This window comes from Hetaerina americana, unplaced genomic scaffold (genome assembly GCF_022747635.1).
Source record: "Hetaerina americana unplaced genomic scaffold, ioHetAmer1.1.p SCAF_285, whole genome shotgun sequence".
Taxonomy (NCBI): domain Eukaryota; kingdom Metazoa; phylum Arthropoda; class Insecta; order Odonata; family Calopterygidae; genus Hetaerina; species Hetaerina americana.
In genome coordinates, this window is record NW_027286858.1 from 171,049 (window position 1) to 184,915 (window position 13,867).

The 13,867-nt window shown below is 36.1% G+C and overlaps 1 protein-coding gene across 2 annotated transcripts; it reads left to right on the top strand.

Moving 5' to 3' along the window:
* The first annotated feature begins 17 nt into the window (after positions 1–17).
* On the top strand, positions 18–10,888 carry LOC139689874 (protein FAM185A). 2 transcript variants are annotated; one of them, XM_071586977.1, is made up of 5 exons: positions 18–356; positions 468–648; positions 1,636–1,835; positions 5,567–5,747; positions 10,291–10,888. In XM_071586977.1, the coding sequence occupies exons 1-5, from the start codon at positions 273–275 to the stop codon at positions 10,635–10,637; spliced, it is 993 nt and encodes a 330-aa protein (XP_071443078.1). In that variant the 5' UTR covers positions 18–272; the 3' UTR covers positions 10,638–10,888. The 2 variants fall into 2 exon arrangements, with proteins under 2 accessions (XP_071443078.1, XP_071443077.1); XM_071586976.1 differs by having other exon boundaries at positions 18–648.
* The last annotated feature ends 2,979 nt before the right edge of the window (positions 10,889–13,867 follow it).

A 13,867-nucleotide genomic window follows, 5' to 3' on the forward strand; every position in this document is an offset into this window, starting at 1 on the left:
CCTGGGCGGTGTTTTATGCTTTTGTTTTTAAAATGCTCGTTTTAATAAAAAGAAGAAATAATACATGCACTGAATAGTTTCGCATGACATCTAAAAAACGATTACTTTGTAATTTCTTATTTTACAATAGAAAAAAGAGTTGAAGTTCTTCGTTTGCGGCAGTCGTATGAAGTTGACCGCCTGTCAGCGATTGTCACAAACACATCAGTGTTATTTGGGAATGAGTGTCTATTTATCTAATGTCGTATTAATTTCTATGCTTTGTGGAGAAAATGTTTCGTTATTTTGTGATTAAATACCCCATCCTTATGGAAGGGACAAAAATTATTAGACAATTCTTTCCGTACTTTCATGAGGTTAGCAATGGGAAATCACGTCCATTTTCTTCGCTCGTCAATGAATTTAGAACAGTTTTACCTAAGGCCAAAATCTTGTCAATTAATGCATCCTGCAACTTGAAAATTAAGCCCTTAGATCCCCTTTCGCTCGACGGTGACTGCATTATAGCACGTGCATACGGACCTCCTAAGACCGAGATCATCATGAAAATGTTAGAGGGAGAAAATAATGTAATATTTTCTGCCCAGTCAACCCAACTACAAGAAGTGAAAAATTTGTATTTGGAGGTAGAAATTCCGGTTGTATGTGGTACGAGAAAGATTTACTTTTATCTGATGTCATTAGTTGTGTGATTTCTCACATTAAGCCAATGAGAAAGTAACGGTCATTGCAGTAATAGTTTTCCTAAGTAATAAGAATCCATAATTCATTAATTTTCTGTGAATTCATTTTTTTTAATACGTTGAATTTTTTGCCAGGTCTACTGGCTTGAAATAATTTCTTTTCTCACAAAGTTTAAACTTGCTTGTTTGGTCATATATGCTTTCCATGAAAGGTATATAAACACGGCATATTTATAGATAAGGTGTATGCATAAAGTTAGTTCACTGTCCATCCTATATTGGAATAAATATTTCATATCCAGTCCACACCAGAATGATTGAAAGTGTAAAAATATACTTTTCTAGGGGAGAGGATAACTTCCCCAATTTCTAAATAAAGTCCTTGTTATGTATGTAAAAAATCTAAAAAATAGGAATATTGTGGATTCAGTACTTAATTCTTTTACTATGTTATAAGAATCCTGTTAAAATTCTAAAAAAATTAATTTCTAAATTAAAACCCAGTACATTAAAAATGATGAAGTCGATCTTTTGTGACTAAAAATAAAAAGAGTTTGCTTGTGGAACTCTTAAATTTAATAAGTTAACTTAAAAAATCCCTGGTGCTATCTGGATTAGATGCAGATTCTCTGGGTATGTTAACAACTCTACCAATGACGCCTAGTATTGACAGTCTGTCATTGGTACAGTTTTGTATGCAATTCATAGGCTTGATTTGGGTATTTGGTGAAAGTATTATGGTAATTGCATGTAAGGATTAACATTTTTATTTAATCAACCCTGTGTCCTCTAAAGAGATATGCTAAATATTCAGTATTATTGATATTGTATTTCCATAATGCATTCATTTAATTCTGTGTACATAAAATATTCTATAAGTAATTGGATCCATTTTGTCGTATTACATTCATTTTGTCGAATTTGTTTTAATTAAAAAATATTCTCTTTGTAGATATAGATGTCATTAGCAAGTTTGGGGATGTCTCAGTTGAAAGCTTTGTATCAGATAAACTGTCAGTTGAAGCTGAAAATGGAGACATAAACTGTAGGAAGCTGAACTGTGGAACAATGAATCTTAAATCTTCTAATGGAAACATCATTTGCGAAGGAATTATTTTGGGAAATATTAAAATTAAAGCTGGAAAACTTGGGGTTTGTTTCATCTTTTATCATTATTCTGCTTAAATGTTTGGCTCATTTTTTATGTGTACTGAGATAAATTTAATGCTTGAGAAATATTGCATCCAAGTGAAAGTCTTTTGGTGGTCCCAAGCATCACTCCTTTTGTAATATCTTCCTCACTAAAATGAAGGTTAGTTGATAGTTATATGCACATGTTTCATGTCAATAAATCTGGGAATTGCTCTCCATTCCTCATTATATTTTGTGGAACACTATGATCACTGAAACAGAAAGGTAGGCATTTCTATGATGCCTGTGTATATGGAGCCAACTGTAAATTGTTCATCACAAAAGAAATTTCTGGCAATGAATAATGTAAAAACGAATACTAACAGGCATAAAGGACACTTTTAGTACCTTATTCCATCCTGCATTATTAACCATAATTGGCTACGCTAATTAATTGAATATTAAGGTACAGACAAAGGAGTCTTGATTCCAAAATCCATGTAATATCCTCAAACATTTGCTAATAAAACTTAGGTGAATGATTTACTTTCAAAGAGAACTATTTGAGAAACCTTGGGCTGAACAAGAACCTCCTCTTACCTAAATGAGTACATGTCATATGCCATAGTTATTATCAGGTGACCTGCACTCTGCCTAATGAAATCATCCCTTGGGTTGTAGGCCATGTTTTTAAACTGTGCCTTGATTGTTTTAGTTCACTTATATTATGCCACTGTATTTTCACTTATGCAATGAACATAGTAGTCTGATTAGCAGAGCTCTGGATCAATGAGCCTGGGTTTGATACCTGATGAGAACCATTGCCCCTTCAGCTTTGCCCGAGCTGTGTGGTTGCTGTACTAATGTTGTGTATCAATTCTTCCGGGGAAACTGCAGATTGCACAAAGAAAGGAACCCTTTCCCTGGTATTTAAATTTCAGTGCCCATTCAGCTGGGAAAAGTCAGATATTACTTAATTTTTTCAAAAATTAAGGAAAAGGGCAAAGTGTTTTGAAAATGTTGGGCTTTTGACATGCGAATCAGGAATCTCTGATGAGAATTCTCTCTCTCTTAGTTGTTTGATCAGGTTATGTTTTCCATGGTTAAGTACAAGTAATATGCACATATGCATCTGTAGGACCTGTCAAATGCCAACCCTATAGCAGGGCTTGCCTTGGTGAATTCAATGTCATGTGAAGCGATGAGTGACAGTAGACAAAAAATGCCTGATTAAAATCCAAACACTCAGGAGAAAAATTGGGAAAAGAAATCAGTTCATTCAGAAAAATTCAAGAAATGAGTGGCCACACTGAATTTCACACAATATTGAACTTGTCTGTGAGATGAGTGAGCTCTAAAAGCCAAACTTGGAATTAATTACTATAGTTTCTGGTCATACTGTGGACAGTTGTGAATCACCCTGGGTACCACACCTACCTATGAACAGTGCTGATAATTATTACTGATATTCTACTTGGAAGGTTTATTTTTATTTATTTATTTGGTATTTTACCAGTCAAGGTAGGTTTTGGATGGACAGCCTATACAAATAATTAACTAACACACTAGAGTAATTCCCTCTTCAATGTGGCATACTTCTTTCCTCCCTTCATTTCATCCAATGTGCCTTGCCTTCCCCTTCCTCAGCTCTGAACCCAACTTTTCTGCCTTCTTTTGATATCTCCCTACAATCCCCTCTCTTCCCCCACCATGCCTAGCATTTCTTCATTTGTTTCCTATCAGTCCACTCATACTTCTCCACACCCACATTATGAAAGTCTCCAATCTATGTCCATCTCCTGCTTCAGTGATTAGTTTCCACACCTTACATAACTATGCTCCAAATCAAAGTTTAGATGAGCCTTTTCTTAACATCCTTACTCAACGTCCCTGTCATCAACTTCCGCCTCCTTGTGAAAGCCTCTGTGCCCAGTACAATTCTACTCCTTTCATCCCTACTATGTTGACCATTTTGCTTCAAAACTCTTCCGAGATGCGTAAACTGTTCCACCTGCTCCAGTTTTTGCCCTCTAATTTAATTTATCCAATTTTATACACTAATTCCAAAATGTGGAAGCATATAAATGAATTCATTGTAACAACCTTCCCATATATGTTTTGCTAACAAAGATGAGAATATTTAAATCTAAATGTTTATCCTGGTTGTAAGAGGCAAACCCAAGCTGGTATATGATGCGTGGCTATTATGGGTGATTGTCAGCAGTCGAGGCTTTGTGTGCTAATGTGAATTGTTGGATTATTGGAGGGATAGAGTTTGATTCCCAGTAGGGAATCCTGATGCCATAACTGGATCAATAAGTTATAATATATAAATCATCATCCATAGCTGAAGTTCTATCTCCAGGGAAGAGTGTTTTGCATCCATGGAAGCCTCCTTTTAATGTATTGGATCAAGAGGTTTACATTTTGGATGAATTACCGACTGCAGTGGATGTGATTTTCGCATGTATCTAGAAGATTGGCAACCATTTTCCCCTTGCTTATGAGGCTATGTGCTGTTGATGCTGAGGGACGAAATAAGTACTATCAGCATAGAGTATTGTGTTCGCCAAAGATTCTCAATGCTGTGAAGACTTTCATTAATATATGTAGAGCAAGAAGAGAAGGATAGGACTAAAGACAGTCTTAAGGGAATCCTATAGTGATAAATTTTTCTGGAGACAAATAATTGTTTCCTTTTGTTATTTCAGCATGTTGCTGTCCCTGGTATGGTTAAGATTTAATCCATTCAAATGGGGCTTCACAAATGATGTACCTGCCAAGCTTATGCAGAAGTAGTTTGTGATAAACAATGTCAAAAGCTTTAGTGAAGTCAAAAAACATTTCAAGAAATTGTTTAATATTCGAGTAAAGATAGTTTTCCTGGCATTCATTCCTTCTAAATGATTCTCAAAAGCCTTTTCCCCCATCCTAGCTAATAAAAAAGCCACCACCAACCTACTCCCCAAATGACCTTAAGTTAATTTCATTTATCCTACAAACGTTAGCAGCATCCTTATGGCCACCAGGCACTTCAATCAATACTTCTTCCTCCCAAGAGTCCATTGACTCTTCGTAAAGACACCTGTTAAAAACCTGTCCCGCTCTGACTGATAAGCCCCTTCTAAATATTCTATCATCCCTCCTACCTCATCCTGCACCTCTGTCACTGTTGTTTACAAATGTACTCAAATGCAAACTCTGCCCAGCCTTTTACACTGTTCAATGTGCCACACCTCTGAATGTCCACATATATAGCCTGAGAGCCTACTGCAATCCCTCTTTCCCTATTTCTAAACAAACTTATTGCTAGAAACTACATTTTGAGGACTCCTACAAATGCTCTAACCTGTCCTCTACACCAAATCCAGCTGAACCATTTCATCTTAATATATTGGAAGAATCATTCATTTGATATCTCCAAACAAGTCCTTACCCAGGTGCAATGCACCACATTGAAATGCATACCCCCCATCACCATGCCATCCCACCCGTGACTGATTCCGTCAATTGTCTTTCTCTCCTAGCACCCCTCCCCCCGTTGCCCATGGCCTCTGTCACCCCCTTCCTTCTCACAGTGCTCATTTCCCACTCATGCTCTAAAGCATCCCCTCTTACTGCTTCCTTCATTGATACTCTTCCATTAGAAAAACATGGTTGTGCAACTCTTGTGTGTTAACTTCTGATGCACATTCATAATAAGTATTATTGTTCTCTAATATAATTTCATTAAATAAACAAATATATTACAGAGAATCAGAGGAGCCAATTTTCAAGGAAATTTACTGGAGGTTGAAACTGATGATGGTGATATTGACGTTTCATCTACATACTCCCTTAAGTCATCCTTTATTACCAAGAAAGGGAATGTTAGTCTGAAAAATCTTCATAGGAGTAGTTTTGTCTCCATCCAGAAGGGAAATCTTTCCATTTGTAAGTATATCTATTTCAAACATATTTAATGATATTTATTCCTTTATCTTATTTTTTTGCATGCAGATGCACTTTTGCATATCTTTACACAATCATGGAGGGAGGGGTATCACTGAATTTATAAATTGGTGAATGGCTGAAATAACTGCAGTGAATAAGAATGGGGAAGAAATAGGATAGTGTGCGTGTGGCTGTGTGTTGGTCCCTGACGCGGATTAATTTCCCGTAAACCACCACAGAGGGTATTCTGGTCGAGAGGTTGTGGTTGATCCCTGACGTGATTCCCATTAAACCAACACAACAATTGGTCTGACGAGAGATTGGCAACTAATTTTTACGGCCGTTGGTGTTTTCTTCCCCATTCTTATTTAATTGAGAGGCCGTAGAGCTCATTATTTCTTACCAATTTTGCAGTGCACAATATTACTGCTGTTAAGCCTTGTAAGTCATGGTTTTTCATTTGTTCATGTTGAAATATCAGTCAAACAATCTTGGGTGGCCATATGGTAAAACCTCATTATTTCAATCCCACTAAATTCAAATATAACGGATGGGATTTAGCATTCATCATATAATGAATCAATCAAAATAAGTCTAAAGTGAAATCCAAAGCCATTATCTGGTTGCATGAATAGCATGCATATCATTTATTGGTTACTGATAATATAAATTTACATCTTGTCGAAAGAATTAGAAATAAGAGGAATTGATTTGCAATATCAAGTGCCCACTCTCCTCTCAAAGGCTAATTCAGAGTTGCAGTGCTGTGTGAGTCTGCATTTTTTTATTGTATTTGCCTATTGTTCTCTCCTTCAGGTTTAGCATGAAGGGTGAGAGAATCACTGCCGTTAATTGTGGGAATGATTGTAATACATGTCCCCTTGCCAAAGGAATGATGGAGAATCTGTTATGGACACTACAGCAAACAAAATAAACATGTTTTGAAAGCCCCTTGCTCTTAGTAGTTGTTTTAGTTTTTAGTGTATTCCAAAGGATTAAGTTACAATAATATAAATTTCATCCTGCAAAAATCTGTATCACTTAAGCTTAACACAGATCAATTTGTCAAGTATAGTGCAAATTTTAATGGTGATATCTCAGCAAATAAACAATTTGTGGTCACAAAATATAAACGGGAAGAATATTAAGTTAGATGGCTATAATGAAGAAATTAGTCTTAATGGCATTATTATTTTTTTTTGTTAGCCAATAGTTTTTGTTCACTTTATTGGTGATGCAGTAGAACTTCTATTACAGGCAACTCTAAAATAGACGTGTAATGTGGATGCTGCAGTGGGGAGACCTCCACATAAAGGGCTAGAAATAAATTTCCTGGAATTTCCATGAATTCCCTTAGCCCATTAGGGACATCAATGAATGCCCCTCTTAGTAATGGTCACTCTCAATATGAGAGCCAAATCAGTTCCACATTCACAAACCCCTGATACCTCCCATCAGCAGTCAGTCTAGAGGGTATCTATAGGGTTAGCAAGATTAGAGGTATTAAATGACTCAGCTTTTAGTTCAAAAATTAATGATGAAGATGAGCCTGAAAGTAGACTTACTGGTGATGGAAGTGCAGCCATTCCCAAATATTATGAATATACTTTCAATTTAGTTGGTAAATTAGAAGTGTTTTTACAGCAATATTGAGACATTCAAAGCCTTTAAGTTGTTGAGGGAAGGGGGAATGACCTTAGTGTAATGACATACTAATAAACTGCTTTATATGGTAGAAAAATCGTACAGAGATGATTTGCGGCAAAAATGGTGTTTTTTGTATATTAGTGTTAAAATAAGTCCGTATGTACAGTGGCTTTTAACTTCCAATATACATTGCTGTTGATGTTGATGTGCATTCTAATGCCATTTCTCCCACTAGTGAAGGCCTCCTTATAATAGTCAATTTGTAATTCCCTGTCAGTGGCCATTGTAGAGAGGTCCCAATCTTTAACTTTTCTGTCTGTTTATTTCATGGAAAAATTATTCTTTTAGAAAGTAACTGCAGTCATAATGCCATTCAAAACCTTAGTGTTTGCCTTCCTCTCTATTCAATAAATTTTCTCCTATCTCTGCCACACCCACATGTAAAAAGCCTCCAATCTATGCTTATCCCCTGGCATCAAAGACCAGGTCCTGAACACACTTGCCCAGATCTCACATTCATAAAACACTACACTCCATATTAAAGTCTTTTCATAACATTATTACTCATTGTACCATCATCAATTCCTTCTTTATGCAAAAGTTTCTTTATTGTATGCTGTTATTCTCATAATCTCCCCTAAATGCTGCCCAAATACATAAACTCCTCCTTTTGCTGTAGTTCATTACCTTCTCCTATAATATTTAACTTAGCTTTCCTACTTCTCATGAATTTTGTCATTTTTGTTTCCTTGTGGTTAATTTTCAACTGAGACTTCTTGCATTGTTCTTATAAAGCATTCAATAATTACTGAAATCCCTTGGTGGCTCTCGGATTGACTATTGCTTGTTCATCTGCAAACCTTACTGACTTAGTCATCTTACCCCTCTCTTTATTTCCCAGCTCCAGCCCTTCTCAAACTACCCTTAACATATCCTCAGCATGGATATAAAAAAATTCCCTGTGTTAACAGTCAACCCTATTTCACCCTCCCGTCAAATGGTACCCCTCTTGATTCTGCATCTCCAAACCTTACCTGTCGTAATGAATGATAATTGAGTTGGTTTTATACTGATTTCCTCAATAGTGATTTTAATGTGACACCATCACTGAAATGGCCATCCCACTGGGGTCAAGCACCTATAACAGCCACCTCACTGAAAAACAGATGCTACGCTGGCAACCTTTTATCTGGCTCCTACCCTTTTACATGATGCATACATACATATGATACATGGTTCTAGTCTAGGGGTCACCAGAATGCTCAAGCCCTTCTACCACATCAAAGCCATTGCAATAGCTTTGCAAGGCTATTGCAATATCTGCTCCAAAAAAATAGATCTTGCCATTTTCATGGGTTAAGCTCAGTGGTTGGAAGTCTGCAGTTGACTTATTCACATCTGTGGATAGGCATTCATTTTCATATCTTTCACTGGACTCTCGCTGCAGCGTGTGCTTTTCTTCTTATCTTGGTAAAATAACTAAAATTATTTACTTTCCATGTTAGTGTGACTAGTATTTTAATGGGCCAGTAGAATAGCTTTGTTATTGTACTGGCCAAGTATGGAACCATAAGGAATTTTATCGAGTTTGTTTTATTTCAATCCCAGATAATTGACAATTCATTGAATTTTGAAATAATGAGTTTTTATGATAATTTAAAAAGTATTCAGTGTGATGACGATCATTTCAGAAAATTTAATACCCAAATATGATTAGTCATATAATGATCACAAAAATCCGAGAGGATAATAATGATAGTTCATAATATGTTCTTTCTTGACAGTGAACATAATAATTTGGAGGCAATATTGATTTGGAGGACAGTGATGAACCTCAATTGGGTCTATTTTTGTTCTTCTGAAATTGATATCTTCTCTCTTGACAGTAAAAGTAATCATTTGAACCAATATTGATTCGGAAGAAGTAGGTTGTATGAAATGCATATGGCTCTTTTTATTGCATCCTAGATCTAATTATAAGGAATGCATAATTATATTCAGAATAGTTCAATTAATGGAAGGTTACAGAAAGGTGATGTTGAGATTTGCAATACAATTGGAGAATGTAGAATAATCTAGAATACACTATAGTTGCCCCTGCACCTGTTTCAGTGCCTCTGGCCAGAAGGGAGAGATGCCCACTGTGACAGTTGTAGGCAAAGTACAGAAACATAGGCATTACCTTGTGTAGCTGTTGTTCAAATTTCCTCACCAAAAGACCCAAACGAACTGCCTCCCCCCCGCCCTAGTATGTGTGAGTTTCACACGTCACTGGGTTTAGTATTGGATGTGCTCTACCATCACCTATCAAACCAACCTTTGGGTCTTAATTGGGTTTTGATAATTGGTAATTTTTATATATTACAGGGGATAATTTTGAAGAGGGATGTTTCAGCTCTCTGAACTACTTCATTAGTGTCTGCCTGCCTGATTTGCTATGTCCAGTCAGCTATTTCTCTGACTTAATACAGAAACACTCATTCTCAACAAATGTAACTTGTAGGAATACTTAATTAAAAATTAAGGCTGACAAGCTTTCACTGTTAGTGAAATGGAAACCAATTTGATCTCAAACTGCCACCCTACCCTAATAATTTTCAATACAAGGATGTAGTACTCTTTCAGTTCTGATAGAAATTTGTTAATGGAATTTCCAACAATCAGGCAATCATGTATGGTTTATAATAGGCATTTCCTACCCCCACATTTTTTATCTTACACAATAGATTCTTTAATTTAATGTGTATTCTTCCTTATGGTTAGATTTTGGCTGAATCTTACCTATTATTTCACTCTGTCCTGGGTGAGATGCAATATTAAAATGAATATGCTATAATATGACTTCTACTGTGTATATAAATATATCATGGTAATTTTTTGAACTTTTTCATTTTAGTTGGTTTAGATGGGAGCCTGGATGCTCGAGTTCAGGATGGAAACATTAGAGTGCAAATCACCCAGTTAGATGCAGATTCTTATTTAGAGACTAAAAATGGGAAGGTGTCTCTAAGTGTGGCCAAAAGTAATGTGTGTCAGCTTAATCTTTCTGCAAGAGAAATTCTGATATTGAAGGAAACTCTGCGCTCTATGGGAGAAATTGAGCACTCAAGCAGTGGTCAAGTTTTCAGAAGTTTGCCACATGATAATCCTTCTGCAGCACAGATGAAGGTGGTCAGTGAAAATGGTGAAGTGCATCTGAAAGAAGAAAGTTGGATATCTTCTCTCAACCTTGGTGACCAATAAATTTTGTGCTTTCATTGGTGAAACATTTTCTCTGTGAATTTCAATTCTCTCTGATACAGTATTTGATTGTATTATGTTTTATCGATTTAGTGTGAGACAGCTTCATTTAGGTACTAATGTCTCTTCCATGTAGGAGGCTTAGGTGTTTGTAATTGTTTTCAATGTAATGCTTAGGGGTGAGGTGGAAGAAGGGACTGTAAAGTCTCAATCTCTACCTGATCAAGTTGTTAAATAAAGTAAATAAATAAAAATATGTGATTTATTTTAGTCAAACAACCTTTTTCCAAATCACACAATGTTTTTTGGTCTGGGGAGTTTACAGTTATGGCTGTAGGGTCAGTTGTCAATTGCATCATTAATGTTTTTGAAGAGAGGAAATTTGTGTCACTATGTGATATCAGTAAGGCTTTCAATTGTTTCAATCATTCCATATTACTTCAATGCTAGAATATTATAGTGTCAAGGGAGTTGAACTGAAACTAATGGGGTTATATCTGACAGATTGCCACCCCTTGGTTGATTTAATGACTGTTGATCGATAGGCCCTTTCTGTAAAACGACCTGTCCCATAGGGCTCTTGTAGTTGGCCCAGTACTGTTCATTGTCATGATTAACAATTTGCCTTTTATATGAATCTAAATCAGTTTTATATTCTGATGACACTACTTGGGTGCAAAAATGTAGAAGATGCAATAGCACTATCTAGTGATAGCGAAGTCAGGCTAAGGAATGGTTTCATATTTATAATTTACATTCAAATGGTGAAAACCCCAGCACATTGAATGCAATCTAAAAGCAAAAATAACTTAAATCAGAACTACGCAAATACTGGGAATTTATATTAATACAAAACTTAACTGGGAGAGCAAAGCCAGTAAGATCTGTAATAAACTGAGTTAAGTTGTGTACTTGTTTGTAATGCTCAAAATTCTCATTCCTAATGTACGGGTATTGTTCAGCACTTTAATAGGCCTCCTTTCAATGCTACTTAAATTATGGTATTTAGTTATGGGGTAATTCCATTTATACCAAACAAATCCTGCTACTACCAAAGAGAGCTGCTTGGCATCTGGCTAATATTCCGCTCAGTGACCATTGCAAAACTTTTTATCAGGTATGGAATCATATTTTTGTTTACTTTATATATTTTCAAGGCTCTGGTTCATGTGAAAGGCAATCTAAAAACTTACCAATTGAAATCAGATGTATGTAACCACACCATCAGTAATGCAAACTTGAATACTAAAAATTGTACACCAACTTTATTTTATGATGTGAACATTCATTTCTATAACTGGTTGCCAATTGGGTTGCATCCCAAGTATCAAGAATAAAGTATATACCTGGTTACTAGAAAACTTGCTTTATTCAATTGATGACCATTTTATTGCCATTGTCAGCTCATATAAGTATGTATTTTGTGTTAGATTATATATTGTAATATTTACCTTGATGGCATTAAACATGCTTTGTTTTGTGCCATTTTTCAAAATGAATAATGTGTATTATATTATTATATATTTGCTTCCATCATCTCATTATAGCCATGGCATCAAGTGTATGACTTACCTCTCCCCTCCCTGAATCACAACTGATCATGCACTTAGCAATCATTTGCCTCCTCCTCCAATCTTTTGGTGATGATCCTGTCTTTTATATCTCACAATTAACTATGTCTGATCCTAAGCTATTCTCATTGAGATTACCTTCTCTTTGTTTGTCTAAACTTATGTCATTCTAATCGTGCTGACCCATTACATATTTTTTCCAAATAGTTCCCCTGTGTATTCTTTCCGTCTCTCCTGAATCTTTTCTGGGGAAATTAATAATTTTTTTATTGGACCTCTTACTGTATTTGCATGTTTTCTTTTCTTACATCCTAAAAATTCCTTCACCTTCTCTCATGGCATGTTCATTTCACCCTTTCTCTGTAATCTCTCCATGTCCTTACACTTTCTTTCATTAATTATTTTTCATCAAACTAGTTTCCTTCCTTAGTTCATTAATTATCTCTCTATACTTTCATCTACCTAATTCTGTTTACATTCTTCTCTCCCATTTTTTGATTTCTCTATGATATTAATCAGCTTCTGCAATCCATGCCTTCCTCAACATTTTCCTATTGTTCCATTAGCATCTCTACATATCCCTTTTTGAAATGCTCCTACCTTTTTCCCACTGTACCTAACCCCTTGTCCACTCACAGAAATGTTTTGGCTCCCTTCTGGTACTCATACCCTTTAATTGCAATTAATGTTTCTTCATTCAATTTTTGTATGTCTTCCCTATTTAATCCTCTTGGATTTGGCCCTATATTCCATGAGCATTTCATTATGTTCTGAATCCGCATCCACTTCTGGGAAACTACAATGTGATGGAACTGTTCCTAAATCTATGCCTAACTCAAATATAAGCTAACTGATATCATTCTGAATCTCATGACATTTTCGATGTCCAACTACATCTATTATGGTATAGAAACAAGGTGTTAGTAATGACTATAACTATATCATTCCTCAGGCAGTACTCTATTGCTTTCTCTCCGCAATCATTCCTCTATCATTACCATGCTCCCCTACTGCACTCCTGTCTCTCCCTTTGCCCACCACTTTCCAATCACCTGTCACTATTATGTTTTTCCTTCCAGGAATAGCTCCTTGTTGATTGTAAACACAATGTACTTCTTATGCCCTATGTTTCCCTGTCGCCATTTAGACCTACAGGTAATAAGAACCAAGTTACTGACTGTCTTTCCATCTCTCCTTCAATGGCCCTAACGTATCTATATTTCTTCTCTCCATCTACTCTTGACATCTCTAACATCCTTGCCTTCAATATCGCCCTGATATTTTAACTCCCCATTCTAATCATTGCAGTCCTATTTTCTGTCTTCTGCTGTTTTTGTTGATCCCACATTGCCATGGTTTCATGAGATAGAAACCTGTGAAACCTTGCATCCACCGTTCTCATTTATTCTAGCCCAGGAGCCTGTCCCACAGTTGGCAGGATTCATTAATTTCATATTTGCATCCATCAGTTTCAAGGGAGAAATAATTAAGGTGGTTTCCTGTTGCCTTCCTCAACAGTGTTTCTAATATGGCACCATGACTAAAATGGCCATCCCACTGGAGTCAGATGCCTTTGCAGCCGCCTCACTGGGGAATAGATGTTTCATGGCTACTTTTCATCTTGATCCTGACCTTAAACCCATGGGAGGTCCTACCAGGAGA